Source organism: Hyposmocoma kahamanoa, unplaced genomic scaffold (assembly GCF_003589595.1).
Source record: "Hyposmocoma kahamanoa isolate Upper Pololo Valley unplaced genomic scaffold, ASM358959v1 99879, whole genome shotgun sequence".
Lineage (NCBI taxonomy): Eukaryota > Metazoa > Arthropoda > Insecta > Lepidoptera > Cosmopterigidae > Hyposmocoma > Hyposmocoma kahamanoa.
Window position 1 is genome coordinate 36,035 of NW_020656077.1, and position 27,412 is coordinate 63,446.

A 27,412-nucleotide genomic window follows, 5' to 3' on the forward strand; every position below is an offset into this window, starting at 1 on the left:
CTCCAATGAGCCATGTATTGAAATAAACAAAAGAAAGCGCTCGAGAGAACATAAGTGATCATATGCAAAATAAACCTAACTTAGCATCTACAGGCTCAGTCAACCAATACAAACTTCAAACAGATTCGGTCACCTGAATGTGGAGGATAATGCAGAGAAGAGTGGACAGGACAAGGAGAAAATAACCAAGCCACCACCTATATTCGTAAACAAAGTCGACAACATACGACCCTCACAATAATTACTTGAAATACATGGGGTAAGAAATTATGAAACAAATAAATGACAATAGAGTAAAAATAAGAACCATAGCTCCTGATACTTCTAAAGAAATCTTAAAGCAATTGGAATCGAAAGAAATGGACACACAAAATGTTATTGTCATCGCACACCCAAATGCATCAAATCACTGTGCTCGCAAAGAAAGATCTGATTCAGTAAAATGTATCTTATATAGAAAGCCGCCTGGGCTGCCACCCCACAACAACCAGTTGGTAATGGCACTTATATTATCCAAAATATATCTTGGAGCTGGTCAAACTAAAACGTCATACTAGAAAGTTGTGGCAACAGACCAAATTCCCTGAACATAAAACTAAACTTAATAAAATTGCAAGTTCACTGAAAGAGGCTCTTGAAACATTCAGAAACAAAACCATGGGGAACTATCTTAAAAACTTAGACGCAACACCAGTCACGGACTATTCACTTTGGAAGGCGACTAATAAACTTTAAAGACCAATAATTCATCAATGTCCCATTAGAAAACCAGATGGTACTTATGCAAAGAGCGATGAAGAAAAGGCACAGACATTTGCCCGTCACTTATCGAACGTATTTACGGCAAACGATGATTATGGTTCCAGCAAAGTCGAAGACATTGTTAGAATTAACTAAACCACATCAATTAGAGCTACCAATAAAAAAATCCAGTAAACGAGGGTTAATAAACGCCATCACAAAAAAAAGACATCCATAAGACCCCGGGATATGACTTAATTACCGCTAGGGTGCTGAGAGAGCTGCCCGATATCGGTATAAAGTTCCTTCTACAAGTTTATAATGCATGTCTCTGGAGAAACTTCGTACCACCCCAGTGGAAAGTCGCTGAAATAATATTGATACCCAAGTCCGGAAAGGATAATACAGAGGTCATATCCCACCGCCCGATCAGTCTACTACCAATACCTTCCAAGAACATGGAAATACTTTTTCTGAAACGTAATGCACCAGAAGTGACCGCTGTCAAACTGATCCCGGAACACCAATTTGGGTTTAGACAATCTCATCGTATCAAATTCACTATGCTTTCGAACACAAGCTACATTGCTCTGCTGCCTTCTTATACATATCACAGCCTTTGACTGTGAATGGACTACTGTACAAAATACGCAAAAATTTACCCATAAACTGCTATCTATTCATAAAATCCTATCTTAGTGAAAGATATTTTTACGTTAAGTACGGTATAACAAATCTCGTATTTTAACATAAATGCTGCAGGCGTGTCACAGGGTAGCGTAATGGGACCGATGCTCTACCTTATTTTACCTTATTTTAACCCCCAGCTAAATTTCGACAAGACAGCTTGCAGGGACAAGAAGATAATTAAAAAAAACAGTTTATTATTTGTATAACTTAGTTGTTGTCAACACGCAAGTTCTGAATCACAACAGAAACAATAGTGAAAAAAAGCGCCACAACACAAACACATTTCAATTTAAAATTGAAATATAAAACTACACTTAAAAATTATAAAATATATATACAAAAGAGATTTGTAGCGACTGCTGCGATTACTAGGCTGCACTCCAGATTGTGGAAAGATGGTGCTGAGCATTTATGAACTATCAGTAAACCCAACAAAGACAGAACTAGTAATGTTTACAAACAAAAGATTACTGGGGAATTACCTACTACCCAAACTTTTCAGTACAGAACTACAGTTATCAACCGAAGTCAAAAGTACCTGAGAATGATACTAGACAACAACTTGAACTGGAACAAGCATTAGGACAACAAAATTAAAGAAGCCACTATCAACTTCTGGCAGTGCCTTAGAATGGTAGGTAATGAATGGGAACTCACCCAAGATAACACTATGGCTCTATACAGTGGTGATAAGATCATGATCGGATAACACTATGGCTCTACACAGCGGTAATAAGACCATGATCAGCTACGGCGCGATAGTATGGTAGCCACGAACCAAACAACGACATGTCGCAACTGACAAGCTGGACAAATCCTAAAGCATGCATGGCGACGACTGGCATGAGAACAAGTCCAACAGCGCTCGAAGAGATGCTGGACCCGTAACCCCTCTCACTGTTCATCAGACAGGAAGCAGGGTCAACAGCAGTGCGTCTAAACAGAGCTGGCCTTTGGAAGCACATGAGGATCCCACATTACAAGACTGAATAGGATCCCAAAACAACACATAATTGACAAAAAATACAAGATACAACTGTTTGAAGATCCCAATGAAGGACTGAACCCCAGAGAGGTCAATGTATTCACTGATGGATCAAATACAAATTCAGGAACAGGTGCTTCAGTACTGAGGTATTCTCAGAAGACATTAATATCAGGATATGAACCCTGCTTGGTAAGCAGAACACAGTAATCCAGGCTGAATATATGGGCATCAAGTTGGCAGCAGAAGCAATCATAGTGAGAAGAATAAAGAATCACTCCATTCGAATACTCTCTGACAGCATGTCAGTACTTCAAGCACTGAGCAGCTATGATAATCAGGGCTCATTTATGAATGCCATCCAGCACTCATGGAGGTATGTATACACAACCACATAGCCTTACAGTGGATTAAAGGAGAGCAGCTCCACATGGCAATGATGCGGCAGATGAACTAACCAGAAATGGGTCAGACATGCACACTGTAGGACCAAAACCTATAGTGAGTTCTGGTCCTACCAATGATCAAGAGTAACTATACACAAAAGTACAAAAGCTTACAAGCCTGTCTACAACCCTTACAGTTTGTAGACAGGCTAGGGAAGCTCCAATGCCACGGCCAATGCTCAATGCCAGTATATCTCGAATATGAATTAAACTCAAAAGGTAAGAGCTTCGCACTATAACTGCAAAATGGGTCAAGGTCCATTCATTTTCAATTTAGCTATCATAGACAGCCCTCTATGCAGAGCATGTATAGAAAGGGAGGAAACAGCAGCACACATCCAACTGCAGTGCTCCAGTGTGCCTAACTACAGGGTGAAATACCTTGGATTGCCGAGGTCACTCCCTGAAGCTTCAGCAAACTGAGGAGATTACTGGGATTCCTGGAGGAGCTTGAGTGGCACGAGTAGAAATAGACATAGAAACCATTTATTGTAACGACACATTATAAAAAAAAAACACAAAAATAAAGACTAATATAGCTAGAACAGAAATAACACAAAAAAACAGTGTAAAAAACATTTAAACAACAAGTTACATAATACTATACTGACATGTGTGGCTATGGTGTGTACAAAAGGATCCCATTCAGCTAAAGTCACAACCAAGGCTTTGACGCTGTGACGCTGGTTTTCAATGGGCCCTAGCCGAGTGAGTGAGAGTAATGGACGTATGCATCCCGAAACAGAACATAAAATAAATTACGTAAATACTTATATCATGAGTGTGTATAGTGTTATTGCAGTGTGTACTCTTATATCGAATAAATACTTACATAATCTTTGCAATATATACAGGTATAAGTGTGTGTAGTGTGAAAACAAATTAATAAATATTTAATACATATTTAAAGTACATTACTTCAAATATTATTATATATTATAATTACACAAGATTATCTATCTTCGTAAAATAAAAAGTTCTTTGACTTCAACATTAAACAACTATTGTTCTTACGCAGTTACTATTTTGAATAATGCTATGTGAATTAACATGTTTAAATGTTTATGATTATTAAGTTAAATAAAAATATACAATTAAAATAACGTATCACTGTTATAAATATAATTTCATTATCATATTTTATTAGAAGTAATTCAATCGAATCGAAAAAAATAAAAAATAAAAGATATAGGAGCGCCCTCGCAAGATCCGCCATATTTGACACTAGTAAAAAGATGTTGTGAACTTGTGATCAAGAAGGAAATATTGATGTAGATGTTTTTATTGAGCTTTCAAGTGTAATTTACTAATTTATTAACAAAACTATGAGTCATAACCTGTTTTGTTCATGAATCTGTTAGCTGCATGGGCACCGAACGAGTTACGGGAGAAGCGCGGGGAGGGGTCCATAGCTAACACAATATAACAAGACATGACCACAAATTAGAAAGATACAGTAGTGTATCTTTAGTGTATATTCAAGAGTAGGACCCTGCATCCACCACACACACAAAATAGATGACTTGACATCGAGTTGCGAACACCAGCCCATTACATTAAGTACAATTGCTATTGAAACAGGTCACACTTACCCCTGCATCTTTATAGTAGTCTTTAAGATATTTATTGTTAAAGGTTTTTTCTTTCAAAAGCCTTTTAATTCTTTTCTTTTTTCCTGCAGGTGTGTCCTCATCACTAACTTCCGATTCTGAAGAAAGCAAAGCTTTGCGAATCCACTCTCTTTCTGTGCCCACTGATGCAAAATTATACAGACGTTGGCGATCACCCTGACGGTCTGCAATTTAAATGACACTGATATAGCCAGCAAATAGTTGGTTAAATAAAGCATAATAATATGTACAAGTTCCTGGGAGCTTTCTTACCACCTGACATTTTTATGGGGCCATAACATTTAAAAGAAGAAATACCACCTGCTAGGGTCTACCCTACCAGGTGGTATTTCTTCTTTTAACTATTTATAGTGTAACAAATAGGCGAATGTTTAAACACCCCATAAAAATGTTACAAGTCTATGTTTGTCCACATCACTTATCTTGTAATGGTTTGGTACACTATAAATATGTATACGAGGTATAAGGGTTACAAGTGCATTTTACCTTTCTTAGACGTGCGTACACCACGTATAGATTTGTCTCCTTTTGCGGTCTCGTTAACGATCGACTTATCAGATTCGTCATCGCTGTCAGTAATACCATCGGAGTTTAAGAACTTTTCCACCTGCGTGACAAACGGTCGAATGTCCACCGCAGATTCCAGCCTTTGAATATGCACCGGCTTAGCAGAATCATGATTTTTCAGTGGGGTTTTACCCAGTAAAGTTTTAGTTTTCGACATCATCCCGTCTGAAAAATAACGAGAACATCCTCAGCGGAATATCAGCGAAACTGATGGTAAAACGTCTTTCTTTGGCAATTTATTGAAACAAAACAGCATCAGATATACGATAAACGTGACCACACAGCAACAACCACACATGAATCGTTGATAATTCGAATGTATTACCACTGAACAGAAATTCCAAAAAGTCGAACTTACACAGGATTTGCTATCCCCCGGGATGACCTCACGATTGTTACTTAACTCTAAATACTGCGGTATTCACAAAATGGCGAACGAGAATATTCGACAAAACGCTGTCAATGTCGCCGCCTGAGCGGCGCAAATAACTGCTCATTTCGTATTTAGGCTTGAAAAAACACCAACCCGCCATAATTGAAGTCGGTTGACAGACTGTATCCTACTTTTCTGTCTTGTTATTGGGTGTAAGGCATATTGATTTAATCACCACCAATCGCAGGTGGAAACTAATATTCATTGACCAATCATATTTAACAGTGTAGGTGTGTACCATGAAAAGTAATCGAAAACAGATTATGGTTAAATTATAGATGCATTCAAATTTTGTTAAATAGTTTTCATGAAAACCGTTATGACAAACCGGCATCGGTAAAACCGGTAGTTAAACACCCTAGAGAAGCGTCAGGTCTACCAACATAATACGCAAAGCCTATACGATGGAAAAAATCGAGAGGCGGAATTACTCAATTATAATTTTTACTATCTATACCATACAATTATCTATACCGTACATAGGCATTTTTACTTGACGTTGGCGGAATTATCGATTACGATGGGGCCATAGGGACCATACGTGTCCTACATGATGGCTGGACCAAACGAGATATACAAATCAAACTGTGCTCATTATTTACTACTATTTAGTACCTTTATTGACATATTTTCTACCTTTGCCCTAATAGAACTATTAAAGAAATAAAGTGGCCAGCCAATCTGACGTCAGGTTGGCTGGACCATGTAATTGTTAATAATAGTTTTGCAGGCGCTTATACTAAGCCAACAATGGTTTCTGGAATATCTTTTCAAGCTACGTCTTATATTGTAACAGTTCAGTAAGATTTCTGAACACTGGATCACAGGGTGAAGGAAGGTCATTTTTATCTAAAAAATACTTTTCAAACCTAAAACTCACTTTTTTGTTCTTCTAACGGTAATGCTGATGGTCTACCTCTTTTCCTCGTTTATGTTACTTGTTTTTAATTTTTTAAAATTATTAATGAGATTATGAAAGCGGACTTTGCACAATTATTTTCACCATTGTAAATATTTTGGGTAGTTCCGAATATTTACTATCAAATGACAATTAAACGATTATTAAATAACTGATTATAATTCGTTCGCATTCCTTAATACCTACACATAGAATTTACATTTGTAACAGTAAATTCAACTAGTAATTAATATAATTATAGCTTGCAAAGATAAGCTAAAACAATTGTTGGCATAGTCTAAGTGCCTGCAAAACTATTATTAGCCTTCTCCGTGTAATTTACATGGAGAAGGTAAACTGTTTTCTTTAGATGATAATTTTTACAAAGGTACGTTTTATAATTTTTTTTTTTACATAACATTTTATAGAAGCTTCCTAAAATAGTGAAAAAAAGTATGCTTAGGTGAAAATTTGGTAGTAAATAGTTATATAAAGTAAATTATATACTGCTAGAACCATGGAAAACGTAAGGTGGTCCAGCCAACCTGATGTCAGAATGGCTGGCCACTTAATTTCCGTTAGCACAAAGGTTGAAAATGATGTCAATTAAGGCACTTAATAGTAGAAAATAGGTACTAAATAATGAGCAGTTTATATCTCGTTTGGTCCAGCCATCTTGACGGACACGACCGTACAATGATCTATACGAGGGCCATAACATTTAAAAGAAGAACAAGTAATTACCACGCGTAATTTAGCTTTTTTCGGTGAATAGTAGATTCTGTAAATAACGGAATTGTATAGGTACTCAACGATAAATCACTACTAGTTTATCAGACTGGTTTGGCCAAAGGGAAACACCGTTTTATTATACTTTTATTGCGCATCATAGAGGACTTAGGGTCGTAATCCAGAACTCTACTCAATGCTCAAGTCAGGATTTGAGCAGACTTGAGTATGATTTCAAGCACTGGAAATACAACCCTAATGGCAAGGACTTGAGTATACTTGAGTATTGAGTAGAATTCTGGAATAAGATACATAGAACAATAGCAATTAATCACAAATAGCTCGTGTCGTATGAGGAGGTGTTTAATAATTAACAGTGCAAATAAAACGCAAAGGATAAGAGAATTGGTTTTCTTTTTTACACATCAATAACCTAGTCCTTATATTATACGCGTTTATACTTAAAATACAATACGAATCTTGACTCTTTCCTCTAAGTTATATTTTAATAAAAAGTACTATGTGAGACATATCAATAGTTCCAATAAAAAAGATCCCTACTATAACACAATGTGCATTTCGACGCTACTAAATCTTGAAATTTTTCCACTCATGCTAATCGGTTAATATATTTCATATTTCACCAATGTATAATGCATACGCAGATAATGTTAATAAATTTGAACAGAATCGAGCTACGGAATATGCACAAAAAAGTTCAATAGGTATATCGCCTAACCACTGTCGCTAAAATTAGTAAATTTCTATAGCATACTGCGTCTTTTGATTTATACTACAGACTAAAATAATTTCATTTTCTCATCTGTATAATAATATTACGACCATATACAAAATTCAAAGCAATGCTCCGCACTACTTGATCGTTACGTACTTACTACGTCTGATCGTGTAGGCTAGACCGCATGCTTAACACTTCATAAATTAGCGAACATGTTGGCCACGTTAGTCAACTTGTTCGTAAAATATTTGCGGACATAACAAGCGATATATTACATGAAAAATGTAGGATAACGTAGCTCAAGCCAGCTCCAGGATTACAACAGAAAGAATTTCTCAGAGTGCTTACGTTTTATCCCACCAAAAACATAAAAGTTAATAAAAATGGGCGAAATTCTTTTTTTGACACTTGTTTGGAGACAAAAGTATTGAAATCCGACTCAACGTTCACTATGGCTGAACCAGTTTGGAATTAGTGTTATGTTTAAGATAAGCTTCGATTAACATTTAGAGCTTATTTCATTGAAATCAGTTGACAAATAAAAAACACTTGACAATTTTAAAGTATATCTCGTGCGCGCTCGACGTGACGCGTGCACAAGATGGAACGAAGTCAGAGTGTTGACCAAACAATTTAAATATTAGTCATCAGTAAATCTACACTTCATAGTAGCGAGACGATATACCTAACTTTTATATTTAAACCACAATAGCGGTTTCAATGATAAAAGTAAATTGAAAATAATGTTAAGTGTACTTTTTTATTAACAATATAATAACAAATTGAAAATTATAACCAATCAAGTGTCCTTTTTTACATTGTGGGCACAGCTAATAATAGCCAGTAATATACTCATTCGCATAAAACACGTAAAATAATCACAGAAATAATAACATTTATGCTTTTAGTGGGATAACACCCCATGGGTGGCTCCAACTACGACGCCGGCATCGCCACCGCGCCGTGATATGAACATAATCCCGGGTAATTAACTTATATGTTTAAATATTGCAAGTATTGCAACACATTTATCCTATGTTTTAAAATGAGTGTTCAAAGTCCATGCCTAATGACTGATATACAAAGTAGAAAAAATATACATAGCAACCATTTTAACAACAGTAAGATGGTCGTTGAAAGTCATCCGAGTGGCACAATTGTTTCACCAATCAACCATTATGAAGCAGGACAGATGTATCGTCGTATTCAATCTTGGGGAAAAGTCTGAAACAAAGGTATAATGTTAACTGTTACAACTTGTAATGAGCCTTGACCCTTCGTAAATAATAAGTTTTCAATAGTGGTCCAGACTTAGATCTCTTTTTTAAAATGCTTTTGGAAATATTGACATACGAAAGCCGAGAGTAAATCTAACTAAATTGTTCTCTACCTTTAACTCGTGAGGAGAGCAATATTTATTTCTTTGACCATTTTGACGCGATGAAGCATCTTGGCGAGGGCCTGACGACTCAGTGGTTGCGTAGAGTACCACACTGGTGAATCGGGGACGCATGATCTCTCTGGCTGGAGATAGAACACGTCATTACGTGTGCGCACTGACTCCGGGCTGCATGAAAAATAGGATATTACATATAGTGTAGACTATACACACATATATCTCACAGATATGAAAATTTATTTGATGTTTGCTTCTCAATGGACTTAGTTTATATGTTGTGGCTGGGTAGCTTTTATCAATTGATCAATTGAAATTTTAATTAAATGTTCGTTTATTAACTCACCATTTGGAAATATAAAATTCATACAGTTTAACTGGGCAGCGGAGCGGGTTTTCTTCATTTTCTTGTTGTTCGTACACTTTCTTTTTCCTCGAATTCGCTTCTGTAAAAAATAAATTTACAGATAATAATATAATTGTTTGAGTGATAACTACAATGTTAGCGGATTACGTGCGCGTTAAAGCATGCCCACCGAGTGCAGACTGCGGAGGATAGAACCGAAGTAGGACGTTTCGTGATCCTGGTATTTTGGCCTGTCCTGGCTGGTTCGGATTGCGCTTCCAATGCTTCATTATGTGTGAGAATGATAGCTGCATGTGTTCTTCCACTGTCTGCAATCAAATGCAACTGTTAGCAAAGACATATTTTACAGACGTTTAGTAATAAAATGGTTTTCATGAAATTAACGACGTCGTGCTATGAGAAAGCATTACAAAGACTGCACTTACCACCAGATTGAAATGTTTAGTGTTAAAGAACATGAGCGTTGACAAAAGAACGTGCGGAGAATGTGCCCCTAGCTGCTTGCTCTCCCACAAGTGTTCTTCTTCCACACGCGTTACTATGTACTCTGAAAAAGGACTTTAATTAATATCATGATAACGGATTAAACAATCTGGTGCAACGGATGCAATACTCTCAAACGAAACTAGCAAGTAGTTCTTCTTCGACAATAGGAATTCTACTACATTAAACAAAAGTACTCACGAGAATCGTTATATAGGACAGAGAACTTCCTAGCCACTTCATCTAAGCAATCAGTGAATTTCTCATAATATGGATCTGTGAATATGTTGTCTATGCGTCCGTTTTCAAACAGATATTGTTGTATGCCTGAAAATATAAATAAAATTCTTAAAGTTTGCTTATCTCCGTAATAAAACTTAGGCAAATATGTAAAGAAAGGTATATAAATAATATTGGTATTACAATGTTTGATCACTTACCTAAGACCAAATAATAAATAGTATCAGGTGCATATTCACTGCCGTTTGGTTTCCGAACTTCTTTAACGAATAGACACAGTGAATAGTTAAGTTCGTCTGCAGTGAGTTGCAATATCTCCGATTTGAAAGGTTTCCGTCGTATTGAGCTCTTCTCTATTTCAGCGTTCTTGGTCATAACCCATTGTTTCCATGCGTTTACGCCAAAAGTGTACTGTAAAGTGTTTAAATTTATGAATATAATATTATAATATATGGAAAGATAAATTAAGAAAGGACTCAATAAGTCATAAGGAATGGTAGTATTCAACCGGTTTAAAAATATAATTATTATATCAACAGCCGGCTGTATGATAAATTTTTGACAAAACACAGTTTTAATACGGGCCTAGCTACGTGGCGTAATGCAGTACCTAAAAAGTCTTACGTTGACAATTATATAACTCGTGTAGGTACTTTATTCTTTACTCACCTTCAAACACATGTTAGCATCTGGTTTTTCGACAGGTTCTCGCGGTGGTTCTGGTTGGGGTGGTGGAGGCGGTTCGGCTCGGCGGCTGCGCTTAGTGCGACTGGCTGACGTGCGAGTAGCGGCCGGTGGTGGGGCTGTGCGCTTGCGAGGCACTGCGGCGGCCGACGAAGCGCGCAAAGCGGCCACCGCCCGTTGTTGTTCCAGCACCATCATGTGATGATGGTGCATACCCTCGCCTTCCAAGCCTGGAGTAAATGAAATTTTAAATAATACCATTTACTTATGTCAAATTACTTTAAAAATTATTTATCCTGGAGTTTTATTCCATAGAATTGGGTCAAATTATACCGTAATTTTTTATTGTGATCTCAACCTCATACACATTTAAATTACTCACCAGGCATACCAGGATGAGAGCTTGGAGTAATTGTATTTGCTGTCATAGCAGACTCTAAGTCAACTGGTTGATCTTCGTATTCTGTAGCCATTTTGAGTGCCATCTGCAGCATATCTTCGCCGAATGCATTATTTCCGTCCATTCCACCGACAGGACTGAAGCCCTCTTCTGTAACAAAAATATTTTATCGCGCTGCTATTATACTTGGATCTATATTGTTAAAATGTTTTCGACGTGCATTAAATTAATCTCACCATTTTCATCTTCGGTCTCTGAATCACTTTGATCTTTCTTTTTGTCTCCAGCGACCATCTCAGCCATCATCAGCAGTTCGGCTTCAAATGGATCAGTCGGCATCTTATCGTGGATCTTGTTGATTTCTTTCATTATGCCTTTGGCAGAGTTTCTCGTAGTAGGAATAAATACCGGAGTCGGTATGGGAATCGGGATAGGTATAGGCACCGGGAAAGGTAGTGACCACATGGCACACGGTACAGGAACGTAAATGGGCACAGGAACTGGGATTAAAACCCTGCGTTCGAGGCTCGGATCAGTCTGGCACTCTTTCGTACATGGATGCGGGCGACAGGAAACTCCCTTGGACTGCGTCATTGGTTTTGACATAGTACCCTTATTAGCCACTTCATGGGGAGGCAAGGTCTTGACGATGACATGGTTGAATACTTTCGGAGGTGGTGGTGGCGGGGGCGTTGGCGGTTTAGGTGGGGGTGGCGGAGTTTTCGGTACTGCAGGAGGCTCAGGCTCCGGAGGAGGCTGCTGGTTCAAACGTTTGGACTTGCCACGCGTCACTGCAGGCATGAGAGGCGGTGGCGCCGCCAACGACTGAACGTTTGAGATGATTGGTAGCCCACTGCGCTGTTGATTTTTCTGAGAAGCTGTAAGACCAAGAACTGAGCTTTTGAGTACCAAGTTTAATTAAAAACAATATTAACAACAAAATGCTCAACTAGGCCTTACAATTGTTTTTTCCACCGCTGCCCGAATAATTACGTCGTGGCGCACCAGTAGGAACGGCTTTCTGTTGATCGATGGATTCTCCAGGGAGCCAGTTGCCTCCAGGAGCATGTTTAGAATATTGACCCTATTACAACAGAAAAACGACTTTCAAGAGACGTTAAGTTTATTTTAATCAGTATAATATGGTACAAAACCTTTGGACTTATACCTGGAATTGCATGACGCACTGGTAAGTGCAGAAGTTACGTACGGTCGCATCAGACATCGTCAAATGGTATTGTGCCAAAGAGGTTCTCTTGCACATGTCACATTTTGTTCTGGAAAACATAAGTAAATTATTAGAATTAAGTATTGCATTTGGAGCTGTTTAAAATATGTGATATTAACAAATTCTACATACTTCCTCGAAGACACAGCGTTAATCGACACTTGATAAAGATTCAGGCAGTTCAGAGAACACATCATTACTGCCTGCCCATTGGATTGCATGCGTTTGATCATGTCAAAGTTGTACTTCTTAACCTTGCACCAGTTGCAGGGAACAATGTGCCGCGAGTTGCTTATAAATACATTCATACATGACTTCGAGCAGAAGCACTGCGGAGTAGCGCCATCATAAATTGTAAAGCATTTGCTTTGCTTCCTTTCGAAATATTTTTTGCACCAACGGCACTGATCTGTAAACGTAAACATAATATTAAAATACTGAATATACTACGCTGCTCGTATACATTTGGGCACAAACGAAGTTGAAATTACCTGGAAAAATATTGTTCACGAATTTAAATGCAGCGAAACACGGATCAGAGCACAGTCTCTGGTATGAATCCTCACTAATCTCAACCTCAATAGTTGTCGCCTTTTCTAATGAACATACAGCGCATTTGGCCCAAACTGGTTGGGGTACAGGATTTTTGCTCATGTGATCGAATTTCTCCATGCAAACCTGAGAGCAAAAGTCTTTGAACTGCCCTTTATCTCCGACAGGCGCAAGAAAGCCTTGATGTCCAGAAGATATGTCTTTTTGGCAGTAGCAGCAAATTTTCAAGCCTTTCTTAAACTCTTCTAAGCAACCAGAGTTACAGAATTGGCGAATGTCGTATCCAAACCTGACGCAGTATTTCCCTAAGCTCGTATGCTGCACGTTATTCTTGCAATTGGCGCACCTTGCTCCAATTTTGTTTTGGTACCGCCCTAAGCAGACTTCGTTGCAAAAATCCATTGTTTCCCAGTTCAGCAATTTATCATCAGCATCGAGTATCAATGTGCATTGTGTGCACCTGCGAATGAAGGTGCGCTCCCTTTCCTCTCTAGCTGCCTGTACCATAGCCGGCGTTTTGGCTTGTATTTTGTAGGCTTCGTCCAAATATTTGTCTGTAGCATTACTTATTACTTTTAATTTGAGCAGAGGAGGATTTGTTTGAATTGTAGTGGTGTTTGGCTTAGTGGTACGACTTGCCCTTTTCCTCTTTACAAAGTATCTCCCATTTTCATTTTCATTTAAAATCTTAATGCAGGAATGGTCACAAATATAATGGGGTACACCATATCTTACAAAATGGTAAGAACATTTTTTTGTTTCATTGCAGACAATACACTCGGCCTCTTTGGGTGATATTTCTACGACAGTAATTCTTCGTCGTTTAAACGCATATTTATCCTTTTCGTCTGCCATCATGCTGTACAAGCACATGAGTGAACAATAGTTTGTGTCATCACCGTCATAATTGTAGTAAAAATAGCACATTTTCTTTTCCTCACACTCTGAGCATGACAAGACTTTCGGCGATATTTCTTCGATCAAATACTTCTTATTGAGAACAGTATATTGTCCAGGATTATCAGTTTGGTAGGCTTTCAAGCAGTTTTCACAGCAAATGTAGTTGGGCTCGTTGTCTTTGGAGGTATACCTATAGGTACATGGCTTACTTTCTTTGCATTGTACACATGTGCCTTCAGCAGGGCTTATCTCTTGAATTTTATTATGGATTTCTGGCTCAACAGCTTCAGCAGCATCTTCATTTTCATTCTCTTTGTCTGGAACACGGAAAATTTTACTACAGCAATCAAATTATAATCACACGCAAATAACTTTTAACGAACAATTAATATAACCTTGTTAAATGTCAAGTTAATCGACTTCCATAACTCCGAGTTATTTTTACTTGTGACGTAACATGCTGCACCGATTGTCATAAATTCTTTTACTGTAACCAAGTTGAAAAGTACCTAATTCAATGGACCTCAAAGTTGGTCACGATGTTTTATATTTGTCCCTACCTCCCCCATTCTCGTGAGAAGCATCGTCAGTAGCTGGATCTGGCTCTGCAGGTTCCTCTGCTTCCTCATTGTTAAAAGTCTCCTCTGGTTGCAATTGATCTACTGCTTCGTTTTCTTGTTTCGGTTCCACAGCCAAAGCAGCAGCTTTATAAAAAAAATCAATATATAAAATAACTAGGAAAATATAATGTTACAAGTTACGACTAAAAGAGGGTGTATACAATGCACTAGATTAAAAAAAAATCCTGCTTCGTGGAAACTTATATTACTATAACATATTATTGCAAATGTGGCTTCCACTAAGCAAAGCATTATTGACTATTTTTGCTCTTCTCTCCGCAATCATCACTACATACGCAGTATGAAAATTAATGCGTTGTATTTTTACGCATAGCCTTATTTCAATAACGTAACTTCGTCTCTTATTATTTACTTATGTATTACAATGAAATAGGATTTTCTATATTTAATGTCTACAAGTAAAATAGGAAAGAAACTACATATTCTTTACTTCTTGTATTGATTAACAACTCACGTACGACGTGGTCTAGTGTACATTTATGTTATGTCGCCCAAGGGATACTATTATTTTTTACCAGCTTGCATTTTACATATACAGGTTGTAATCGTTAAGAGTGCCCAGGAGATTATTCCATAAATATAAGAGATATCAATAGCAATAAGCTTTAAACTGATATCGATAGTACGTTACCTAATGAGTAAATCGACATCAATAACTTTTTTGAAATAAAACTAGACATACAAAATTTTAACATTAAATGTTCCCATACATTTAATATGACATTCGCAGAGAGGCTTTAGTGGACCTACTTTAAGAAGTAACAAAAAGTTTACAGATAACAAAGCAACTATAAATAAACTAATACAATTATCTTTTAATTGAAAAAAATATAATGGCATAGTCAATTATTTGGTCAAGTGTGAGTTGTCCATAAAAATGAATAATCAAATTTATTTTAGTGCTGATCAACGCAGTTTCATGTAAGAATCATTTCATTGTATTGGACGACAAAATCGGGACAACAGAAGTTGGTCAAATTTAATGAAATGTTTTCTGTACAAAATGAATAAAATTGACTAATATTTTGTTAATGCTGATACACTCGGTTTCTTATAACAATTATTTTATTGTATTGAACAAAAAGAATCGGGACTGCAGAAGTTGGTCAAATTTGTTACTTGGTACTTGGTGCAACGGGCTGGTATCCGCAAATAAAATTGATCAAATTTAATAAAAATGTTATGCATTTTGCATGAACAAAACTTTTCACTTGACTGGATAGTCATTATATTTTTATTCCATTAAAAACACTTTTATTACTTTATTTACAGCTGTTTTGTTATCTGTAAAGATATAGTATAGTTACCTTATATTAAATGTATGGGAGCATTTAATGTTAAAATTTTGGACAATTCTAGTTACATTTTTTAAAAGTTATTGATGTCGAATTACTAATTAGGTAACGTACTTTCGATATCAGTTTAAAGCTTTTCGGTATCTCTCACATTTATGGAATAATCGCCTGAACACACTTAACAATTACACCCTGTATATCTTACAATTTAGACGACTTCAGAGCTTTACATAGCATAAAACCTAATGAGGAGGTTCTGGTTTCGATCCCCGATAGGACCAAATACTTTCCTGGTCTGAATAGTTCCCCCGGAGTTAATTTCTTTGCTCTTATATTATTTTATTGCTTTAGGGAATAACCTAGCTTGCGACTAAATAGTGTGATTAAAAAATAATGTCATGGTGTTTACACCAAATAAGTTCATTATTTTTTTATTAGCTTCGGGAATTACCTAGCTTGTGACCAAGTGGTGTGATTAAATACAATATATATGTCAATATTAACTTACGTCGAAAGTAACGACGAGCAACGCGTCAGTGAGGTTAACGTTAGTATTATGCTATATGTGAATGAGACACTATTCGTGCACAGCGATACAAACACAGCGACAGTAACACAAATTTCCAAAGTGTCTAATATTGCCGCTCGACTTTGACGTTACAAGTTGATAATATTAAAATTAATTTTATAAGTCTCATAACAACAAAATCATATGCAACCAAGCAATTATCATTACATACTTAAATATTATACATCTTGTGCTATATGCCAGAAATAGACAATGGCGGCGCACATCTAACTCAAAGCAAATTACGACTGTCGCTATATGCAAATAGTATCAGTTTACATATTATATATATTATGGAACACCAACTGTTACGCGCTTGATATACTTCTTTTGGTTCCACGACAGTCGGGCTAGCACAAGAGAGAGCGACATAAAGCGCGAGATACTGCAATTCTCGCATAGAGATACCGCGCTTTATGTTGCTTCGCGCGAGTCGCGCCCTGTCGCGCTAACCTTACTGGCATAAGTAAATATTTACTTTTTTATACATGAAAGGCAAATGGCTTCAGTCCACCTGACGTTAAATGAAATGTAGTGTCAAATGCGAAGGAAGTTTGTGCAGTGTTGATGCAATCACTGCCCTAGCTCCCTCCACCCTACCTACGTGATTAAATGCCTTCTCTACTTCATTCAAACATGTTCACCACTAGCGAATCATTATATTTAACAATGGGCTTATTAGACATATAGATAGATAGATAAACACTTTATTCACTGATATAACGCATAAAAGAAAAAACAAAACATGATTGTCATAGCAGTGCAACGGCGCTGACTCGGCATATGCCAAAGTTTCCTAAGCCGCCGTGAATATAATTACAGCTGTAGGAGTAAGTTGTGACTGTAAAGAGGTTTTAATGTTGTGTAATGTATTTAGTATTATAATATAATAATTATACACATAATAGAATAGATCAAAGCAACAACAAGATTCGATTCTAGACAGACTATGTTAAAGAAAAAAACACACTACACAGATTTTTGAAGTGAGAGCAGGTGTTGCCGGTACCGTGCTTTGAATTTGGGTTTGAATGTCTCGTTGCGTATAGGTGGTGGAATATTATTCCAGTACTTTGAGGCCGAGTATTTGAAACTACCTCGAAAAACTGCAGTTCTATGTTGTGGTACCATAAGAACACATGATCGGACAGATCGCTCTCTGTAGCGTGTATTAACACTAGATGACCACGTTAGTTTTTCATAAAGATATTCAGGTGTGCTAGTTTTAACTATATAGAATAAAAGTCCTGCATACAGGAAATTTTGACGACGCCCGATATTTAATAGATTTGCAGCGTTGAGATAAGAAGTGACGCGAATACGAGGGCGTATAAAAAAACAAAATCTGGCACATACATTTTTGACACGCTGCAGACGTTTGTGTGTTTTAGACAAAAGGCATGGACCATACGACGAGATAGAATAGTTGATCTTAGATAATATCAATGCTTCACATAGAGAAATACGTAAATCAACACCGAGAAACGGTCGAATACCCTAGATCACTTTTAACCTATAGAAGCAACTGCAAACAAGTTCGGCCACATGAGTGTCAAATTTAAGAGGATCGTCCATAATTATACCCAAATTTCGGGCCTCCCCGACCTGAGCAATCTTCTCACCATTAATTGAAAGAACTGGTGCATGTGACTGGATGTTTCTTACTTGTTTACAAGATCCGAGAATAAAAAGTTGAGATTTGATTGGATTCAAGACCAAGGCATTGTTCCTGGACCAAATAGCTAAGCGGTGTAGATCCTCATGAATGAGGCTTGTACTTTCGGCGGTTCTATCTGGATCAGAAGACAGATGTAACTGAACAACATACGCATAGAGGTGATACTTACAGTTTTTAATGCAGCCCGAGATATTCGAAGTGTAAAGTACAAATAGCAACGGCCCCAATATAGAGCCTTGCGGCACGCTCCTGTCAACAGCACTCAGATCTGACACTCGTATTCGTATTAACAAATACTTGCAACTTTATGAACTTTCTCTAACTTACAAGTTTTATCACTCAGTTGTCCTTAAGTTTAAACCAAGTGACATTAATTGCACGTGAAACGAAAAGAGCTAGAGCAAGTGGTGCAGACTGGTGTGCCCAGTCTGGGCCAATGAGCGCCGTGAACTTGTTGCCGCAGTGGGGTACGACTTGTCACTCCCTGCAATGATCAAATCAATGCTGGAAAGTGACAGGTCGTGGACGGAGGTAGTATCCTTTGCAGAAGGCTGCGAACGCGTAATGTCGCAGAAGGAAGCTGCGGAGCGGGAGAGGGAGACGACCACCCTTCTTCCAATCCGCCGCAGGAGAGCAAGGCGTCGGAGGAGGCACTATCATGCCTTCAACCCCCATAACAGGGGTTTTGGCGGTGGACGCGAGGGCGTCCGCCGCCCGTAATGTTTAGACCCCGAGGTGGCGTGCGCGGTGTTCCTGCGTGCCCCTGTAAGTGATGAGTGGGGTGGTGTCTCTCCAGCTCCACCTCAACGGGAAGGGGTCCTCTGACGAGGGCCAGCGCCGTCGGGACCGCGGAAGAGTGCGAAAGCGTTCCCGTAGTCCCGGCAAAAGGTGCAGGGACGGTACACCGTGGGGTTTTAGTCGGTAGGAGTCCGACATAATCTCTATCTCTCTATATGAGATATCCATAAGGATTTCCCCACGTAAAAAAAAACTTGGTGCACACTAGCATTTGAAATCCAACCTCCTGCATCAGTCAGCAAAATATGTTTAGAATTGTTCATTGTAACATTAGTAGCAACTTTTTGTACGTCAGTCACTTCAAAAAGCAGTTTACCACTTTATTGAAGACAACTGAATTCCAAAATTGAAAATGAATTTGTGAGTGAAGATAGTGTTTCTCGACGTGTTTGCCTAAAGACAGGCCATAACCAGGAAAACCCTACGCGAAGTCGTTCAGACCAATCAGGCTCACATCGTTCTTCTTGAAGACGTTAGAAAGGTTATGTGACAGAGAACTGAGGGATAGAGCGCTTAGGAACATACCAGTACATGGAAACCAACATGCATACAGCCAAGGCAAATCCACTGAATCGGTCTTATATGCCGTTGTGGGCAAGATAGAAGTGGCCCTCAAAGACAAAGCAATCTGCCTAGGCACCTTTATAGATACTGAAGGAGCCTTCGATAAAACCAATTTCTCCAGCATACAATCAGCACTGGGAAGACACGAAGTAGATGAAGTGATAATTAGCTGGATTAGCAACATGCTGAAACAAAGAACAATAAAAACAACAGCAAATGAGACCCCAAGGGCCGTACTACCCTCAAGGAGGGGTACTGTCGCCTCTGCTGTGGAACATGGTCGTAAATGACCTCATCATTAAACTAAACAAAGAACATTTTATACAGTAGGATATGCTGATGACATAGCTATACTGGTAACAGGAAATTACGCCAATACACTCTGCGACATTACACAAGCTGCTCTCAGAATTGTGGAAAGATGGTGCAGAGCATACGAACTATCGGTAAACCCAACAAAGACGGAACTAGTAATGTTTACAAACAAACGACTACTAGGTAACTACCGACTACCCAAACTCTTCAGTACAGAACTACAGATATCAACCGAAGTCAAGTACTTGGGAGTAATACTGGACAACAAGTTGAGCTGGAACAAGCATCTGGACAACAAAATTAAAAAAGCTACTATCACCTTCTGGCAGTGCCATAGAATGGTAGGTAAACAGTGGGGACTTTTACCCAAGATAACACTATGGCTCTACACAGCGGTGATAAGACCCATGATCAGTTACGGCGCGATAGTATGGTGGTCACGAACCAAACTGACGACCGCAACCGACAAGCTGGACAAATTCCAAAAACTCGCTTGCATGGCGACTACCGGCTGCATGAGGACAACTCCAACTGCGGCCCTCGAAGCAATGCTGGAGCAGCGACCCCTCCCACCGTTCATCAGACAGGAAGCGGCGACAACAGCAGGGCGTCTAAACAGAGCCGGCCTTTGGAAGCACATGAGGACCCCACATACAGAAATCCTTTATAGGACTGTCAATGAGGAACCGCTGCTGGAGGCGGCTGTGGATAGGATCCCAAAACAATACATCTTTAACAAAAAATACAAGATACAATTGTTTGAAGATCCCAACGAAGGACTGAACCCTAGAGAGGTCCGAGTCTTCACTGAAGGATCTAAAACAAATTTCAAGAACAGGTACTGGGATATTCTCAGACGACCTCAATATCAGGATATCGACACCGCTTGGTGACCACAACACAGTATTCCAGGCCGAATGCAGGGGCATCAGGTTGGCGGCAGAAGCAATCATAGCGAGAAGAGTAAAGAATTACTCCATTCGAATACTCTCTGACAATATGTCAGTACTTCAAGCACTGAACAGCTATGACATAAACTCAGGGCTCATTTAGGAATGCCATCTAGCACTCATGGAGGTATATACATACCTCCATGAGTGCTAGATGGCTATTTGTATACACAAAACCATGTAACTCTACAGTGGATTAAAGGACACAGCGGCTCACGTGGCAATGACGCAGCAGATAAAATAGCCAGAAAAGAGTCGGAGATGGACGCTGTAGGACTAGAACCCATAGTGTTCCTCCCATATCAATGATCCAGAACAACTATACACAAAGGTACAAAATCTTCACATAATAATACATGGACCACCCTTACGATTTGTAGACAGGAAAGGGAAGCACTCCCAACGCTCAATGCCAGTCTATCTCGAATAATAATTAAACTTAAAAGGCAAGAGCTTCGCACTCTAACTGCCGCACTAACGGGTCATGGTCCATACAATAAACACCTTTTCAATTTAGGTATCATAGACAGCCCTCTATGCAGAGCGTGCACGGAGAGGGAGGAAACGGCTGCGCCTATCCTACTACAGTTCTCCGGCGTGGCCGTACAGGGCGATGTACCTTGGAGTGCCAAGGTCGCTCACCGAAATCTTCAGCAAACCGAGTAGGCTGCCGAGATTCCTGGAGGAGCTTGGGTGGCACGAGTAGGACCCTGCACACACCACACGCAAAATAAGCGCCTTGACGTCGAGTTGCGGATACCAGCCCAATTTGGTACACCAAGTACCAAAGACAGGCCATAAAAATATTCAGAAAATCTACTTGTGTATATCGCATTGTCCATATGATTTTTAAGTACAGATAGGTAGCTCTATATATAGCCTATTAGGTATAAACACTACACACATTTCCATTTATTGCATAACTTGACACTTATAGTATAGATTTTCCTCCATGGAGACAAGATTAGTTTTAACATTTTAGCCATAAATATTTTATAACATTCACAGGGCACGCTCCCAGTCACTACCAAATTCGCAATGTATATAATACACTAAAAATCAATACAATAAAGCAATAACAATCGCATCGCAACAAAATTAAATAACCGAAATTACCTCAATCAATTAGCGGCGCATTGGAGAATCTTAAGTTTTAAGTATCAACCATTTTTTTAATTATATTTTATGTAGAGAAAAGGTTATTTCCTTTTGTAAGTTACAGTAATCAAAAGAGTTTGGTCAGGAATTAAAAGTAAACAGATCCTTTTGTGCCTTAATACCTTTAAAAGCTGATCCACCCAAGTTGAGACAAATTAAAAGAAAATTTTAAAATAATTGTCTGTAATCAAAGTGCAAAATTGCCCACCAATTTTGCACTTTGATTAATTCACGTAAATACTCAAACATATCTACCATTAATCATTTGAGTAAATAACCAAACTATTTGGGATTTATTAAATAATTACCACATTTTTCACTGTCTTTTAGGGAAGAAACGAAAGAAATAGTATTTTTTCCCTTGTCAACCATCATTATTTATTTTTGATTTTGAACGTTTTTACTCCCAACTGATAAAACAAAAGTAAACACGTTATTTTTCACCCTTGACATTAATGCACATGTAGAATTCAGATAGATAAAATCTAACTTCAGTCTTTGTTAAAAATACACTGCTTTTTACACAAAATAATTTGTAAAGTTGTTCAGTTGTTGTTTTAGACTTATGTTTAACGATGAAGTGACATGAATGTGTTTAAAAAAAAAAGAACAATTACCTTCGGCTTGTTTTCTTTTTTCGGCCAGAACCTTCTCCGCTTCAGCTTTGTCGGCTTCGGAGATTTCTCTCTCTGTGTCGGGAAGGAGGCATACTTCTTCGTCTGCACCCTCTACCAGCTCAGCCACACCAGTGTCCTCTTCTACATATCATTAATAAATAAATCATAGGCTTCAAGTTGAATTAAAACTAGGTAATATTCTAAGATAAAACATTACTAAAACCTGATTGATATAAGGCAAAGACTCAATCACGTGTAAGCCACTAAATCTGCCTATGAAAGCTGAAAACTTCTTCCATAAAGATAATTTTTACATTTTATTTCGTCTGTTTTGAGTTGCAATACCTATATGAATCACAATAAAGGTTGTGGTAAACATTTACTAGGTTACACAGAACCACTTCTGAATAGTGAACACTTGTGTGGTTGACAGTCTCTTTCTCTTGCTACGATGGTTTTAGGAAATAACATTCATCGTTGGTTCAAGTCTCTTAATTTTAAGCACCTGAAGTACCTACATTATTACTATTTAAGCGTATTGTTAACTTTACAACTTGGACAAAAACAATGCAATTCTTTTAGTTTTTTACAAGCATTGTTTCTAAGACATTTATAATTTTTTTAGATAGTTACTTTATAAAAAAAAAACAGAATGACCCAACAATAAATTATATTCTATCTGTTCCAAAACCTAGCAAATGCCTATAACAGTTTCGTTTACTAGTGAGTAAAATAGTGCAACACAAGTTAATTTGTTAATTAACTTAGTAAATAAATTTTAGTCAGTCCTTGATAAAAAAATAGTTTTAGAATTTTAATTCTCAAAAATTATACTATTCTTAATACAACAATTTTTTTTGTATAAAATGAGTCTGCATGGTTTCGGTTCATTTCACCAAAATAATAAGAACAATTAGGGCGCGTGTCCACGCTAAGAAAAGTCGCCGGGTTTATGCAAGTATTCGTGTCGTTTATACATATGAACTGTGCATTGTACACTGCCTCGGCGCCGGACAAGAAAAGTCTTGTGTACCCCCAGCACGACACGCTCTGCTGCTATTGTATGGGGTGGAGTGAGGTGCATTGTCAGTAAACGATCGTTTATGCGCGTGGACGGGTATTGCTTGGTAGTCAACATATACAACAACATATTTCTTCCCACAGTCGGTAGTAAAATGACAGCTACCTGGAAGACTCGTAATGCAGACTCAGTTTACCCTACACATGTCTGTCTCAAAGCATTCGTGTCGTGCACATACTCGTCATTAACTCGTCTGCAACACACACGACATGTTTTCGTGGCTACATCCGACAAACTTCTTGTCGTGTACAAGACCATTCTCATCTTTTCTGTAGCAGACACATCGAATTTCTTAGTGTGTACACGCGCTATTAGTTTATTATTTTAGTCAGTGAAAGACGAACCTTGATGGTGATCCTCCTCATCATGCGCGTCAGCTTCGACAGGATCAGCGTCTGCATGATGGTCATCATCGTCATCGTCAGCATTCGCACCTACGTTCACTGACGATGTAGACGTGTCTGGCACCGGGTCACTGCGATCTTTTAGCAGTGCATCGAATGGGTCCAATGCCTTTGAACAAAATACACATTTTATAAGAACTGTTCAATATCTTTAATAATGTTTCATATCGTCGCTTTAGAATGAAAACCTCGCATACGCGTTTTTACACAGTTTATCTTCACTGATTTTTTCTTTTTGTTGCAGAAAACTTCTTGCTCAAATGTATTATAAAGTAATATAGTATCTGAATGAGGCATAAATTTAACTAGTTAAAATGTTAACTACAAACATTATTGCGTTTACTACATTTTATATCACATTTTTATCTTCCTCCTGAAAAATCACATAGAAATCACATATGGGGTTTAAACTCTAAAATGACAATATACACTTGACCTTTTTCTTCATCTATACAGAGACGCTAAAAGTACTACTTGATGAACATAATAAAGTATGTTGAATTCACCTGAGTATGATCCTCTTGAGATTCATCTAATGACACATTAGGAGCAGTCTCAAATTCAGGTCTGCCAACTTCATCCTCTTTCTTGTCATCTGCAATTTTCAGCAGATCTTCAGATTGTTTAATGCCATCTTGTTGATTGATTTCCTCTTGGTCAGTTTTATCCTGAGTGTCTGTTTCTTCACTAGCTTCTTCTTTTGTTGTTATATTCTCATCAACGGATTGGACTAACTCATTTTCTTTTGTGCTCTCTTGAGCATCTTTACTTGGCTCTTTAATATCTATACTTCGCTCCTGTTCTTTGGAAAGACCGACTTCATTTTGTTCAGCGGTATTTTCTTCAGTGCTCTCTAAAGTTAAAGCTTCATTTTCTTGTGACGCCTTTGATTCTTTTGCTTCACTTTGGGTTTCTGCAAGAGAAATTAAACAATGGTTGAATAACATATTATGTCTTTATTAAGGTCTCCACCGTTAAAGGCATATATGCATTATTGTATATTACAAGAGCTTTGGCAATGACAATTTATATGATATATGATAATTTATTTAGATTATTTTAGAAATAAAATTATAAATAATCTCTATAATCCAAGATATTCTTCCAGAGATGGAACTTGTCACATCACAGACCTTATTAAAGATGAAAATGATATTTGCGATAGTGAACATGGATTCGCAACATTACATAGTATATAATCATATAGTAAAAATGTTTTTTTTTTACTTCATTAGACTCCAATGAAAATAAATGATGCTGTTTAACAACCTATTCAAAAGCTTTCAAAACTGAGAAGGCTAGAGGTTATTTGTCCAGTAAGACAAATAACTAAATGATTCAGTGTCACAGATAACCTTCAGTGCAAACTATGCAAACAGCTGCCCATCCTTGTGCTACTGCAAGTCTCCAACCCAACAGCCTTTTGATTACTTCTTATTGGCATTTTTTACTGGCACTAATGTCATGTTGTGACTCAACCAACAATAGTACATAAAAACTACTACATCATTTAAATATATCTATGAAAGGGTAACTTACTTAAATCTATTTTGTACAATTATTTTGATAATCTTCTTTCCTATGTAAAACACGTCTCAATCAAGACTTTCCTTTTAACCAAGTTCTATCATAGTTTGAAATATACTTGAAAAATTGTAGATATTAAACTTGTAATTAATTGTCTACTTCAGTATGCAACTACAGTGTTATACACTTAATGCAATACTTAATTGCTTAAGAGTATACATTTTAAAGTTTTGATAAGAATAGTACTTAATTCCAATGCAAGTTCACTAAACATCCAGAGTTAATTAATAATTAGATTAGTTGTCGACAAAAAACTAACTCGTGCTTATTAATGCACATAGCTTTCCTATTATATACAAATAAACAGTTTACTGCTTTTAATATTTAAAATAATAAATAAACACTGTACAGAATAAACAAACACAATCTTTACTTGCTGCCACAGTTTATGGTTGTCTAATCAAAGATCTCCCACTAGTAGTCTCGAGGGATTAGTGAATATAATTTTAAAAACACAATCGTTACTTACAAGACAAAGACTTACCAATTTTCATTTCATCTGGGTGGTCATCTGCATTTTTTGCACTAGACATTGGCTCATCAACACTCATATCATGGTCAACCTCCTTTGCAGTAGATAAAGGCATATCAGCGCTCACTTTATGGTCAACGTGATTTCGCAGTTCAGATTCTGTCTCTAACTGTGTGGCATTTATTTCAAGTTCATTATCAAAATTTACATTGGGAGCACCACCAGCTACCATTTCTTGTACAGATTCAATTGATGGTTTTTCACTGTCAGCAGTGTCTCCTTTATCAGAAACTGGCGTGTTAGGCGCCTCAGGTATACTCTCCTTCTCGTCCATAACTCCAATCTTATTGGAAGTCACTTACAAAGTGAAACACATCTGAGAATAGAACGTAATATTGTGTTCAACTAATAAGCGTATGGTAGTCACCGCACCCGGCTTCATACTTTAGAGGTTATGATGCAGCAGGGATACCATGAACTATTAATCATTATCAAGCATACGTGTCTGAACACGTCACGGTATTGTGAGTAAACAATCTACATCTAGCTATTCAAACAGCGCCTTTAGTTATAAAGAAAGAATCCCTTGAAGAGGACGCCAACTGGAGCAGTCAAACTACATATCCCGCGCTTATTCGTCATAGGCACATATATCGCACAGCACCAGTAGCAGCAGAATAACATTTCAATTGCAAAGAAAATGGTTTGAAATTCTACGACACCTATCAATTTGATAAGTAGCACTGAAGAACTGCTATAATACCGCTTCGAACAAAGATGTACGGGCGAGCTTCTTTATGGAAAATCTATTGAGAGAAAGAACAAAAAGATGTCAAATACTACGTCGTAATATGAAAATTTTCTATAGTCTCAAATAAAGATTTTTTTTACGTACATTTTTCAACATAATTCGGCAAATTTACTCCTATAACAGAAATAGTTTCACAAATCACTCAATAAAGCACAACAAACGACCACCATTTTGGAATCAACCAGCCTTCAGCTAAATTGCGGGCGCGGATGTGTTATGTCTTTGCCAACAGTACTTATAATCTGTTAAACTTGATTAAGGGTTTCAGAAATTAGCACATACTGCTAATAAATTAAAAGTAACATTTTTTAACAATTATAATAAACATAATTTACTCATTTATAGATTCTACATTAAGAAGTAA

At 37.6% G+C, this 27,412-nt stretch overlaps 2 protein-coding genes across 4 annotated transcripts; both read right to left on the minus strand.

The window, feature by feature from the left end:
• Nucleotides 1-4,208: 4,208 nt before the first annotated feature.
• LOC113239456 (chromatin-remodeling ATPase INO80-like) lies at nt 4,209-5,544 on the minus strand. Its single transcript, XM_026476469.1, has 4 exons — nt 5,419-5,544; nt 4,980-5,225; nt 4,455-4,657; nt 4,209-4,274 (listed from the first exon to the last, which is right to left on the minus strand). Exons 2-4 carry the CDS (start codon nt 5,218-5,220, stop codon nt 4,209-4,211), a joined length of 510 nt encoding a protein of 169 aa, XP_026332254.1. The 5' UTR covers nt 5,221-5,225; nt 5,419-5,544.
• A 1,992-nt stretch (nt 5,545-7,536) lies between these two features.
• Nucleotides 7,537-27,261, minus strand: LOC113239391 (zinc finger MYM-type protein 4). Of its 3 annotated transcripts, XM_026476378.1 has the most exons (21): nt 27,133-27,261; nt 26,250-26,613; nt 24,685-25,091; nt 24,119-24,287; nt 22,694-22,834; nt 14,670-14,813; nt 14,329-14,426; nt 13,149-13,506; nt 12,790-13,066; nt 12,598-12,706; nt 12,390-12,513; nt 11,666-12,307; nt 11,412-11,579; nt 11,015-11,259; nt 10,546-10,756; nt 10,307-10,432; nt 10,048-10,169; nt 9,792-9,930; nt 9,602-9,701; nt 9,250-9,426; nt 7,539-9,083 (listed from the first exon to the last, which is right to left on the minus strand). In XM_026476378.1, the coding sequence occupies exons 2-20, from the start codon at nt 26,569-26,571 to the stop codon at nt 9,252-9,254; spliced, it is 4,077 nt and encodes a 1,358-aa protein (XP_026332163.1). In that variant the 5' UTR covers nt 26,572-26,613; nt 27,133-27,261; the 3' UTR covers nt 7,539-9,083; nt 9,250-9,251. The 3 variants fall into 3 exon arrangements, with proteins under 3 accessions (XP_026332161.1, XP_026332162.1, XP_026332163.1); XM_026476376.1 differs by having other exon boundaries at nt 7,537-9,083; nt 13,149-14,426; XM_026476377.1 differs by lacking the exon at nt 27,133-27,261 and adding an exon at nt 26,960-27,024 and having other exon boundaries at nt 7,537-9,083; nt 13,149-14,426.
• Between the last annotated feature and the right edge of the window lie 151 nt (nt 27,262-27,412).

What these genes read in the sequence shown, in the direction of transcription:
- LOC113239391 (XM_026476376.1), bottom strand. Translation starts at nt 26,571, where the DNA reads ATGGACGAGAAGGAGAGTATACCTGAGGCGCCTAACACGCCAGTTTCT. An exon ending in CGTGAACAATATTTTTCCAG is followed by an intron (nt 13,067 to 13,148) that starts GTAATTTCAACT and finishes TTACGTTTACAG; the next exon opens with ATCAGTGCCGTTGGTGCAAA. An exon ending in TGTCCTATATAACGATTCTC is followed by an intron (nt 10,170 to 10,306) that starts GTGAGTACTTTT and finishes GTCCTTTTTCAG; the next exon opens with AGTACATAGTAACGCGTGTG.
- LOC113239456 (XM_026476469.1), bottom strand. Translation starts at nt 5,220, where the DNA reads ATGATGTCGAAAACTAAAACTTTACTGGGTAAAACCCCACTGAAAAAT. An exon ending in TGTACGCACGTCTAAGAAAG is followed by an intron (nt 4,658 to 4,979) that starts GTAAAATGCACT and finishes TTTAAATTGCAG; the next exon opens with ACCGTCAGGGTGATCGCCAA. An exon ending in ACTACTATAAAGATGCAGGG is followed by an intron (nt 4,275 to 4,454) that starts GTAAGTGTGACC and finishes ATATTGTGTTAG; the next exon opens with CTATGGACCCCTCCCCGCGC.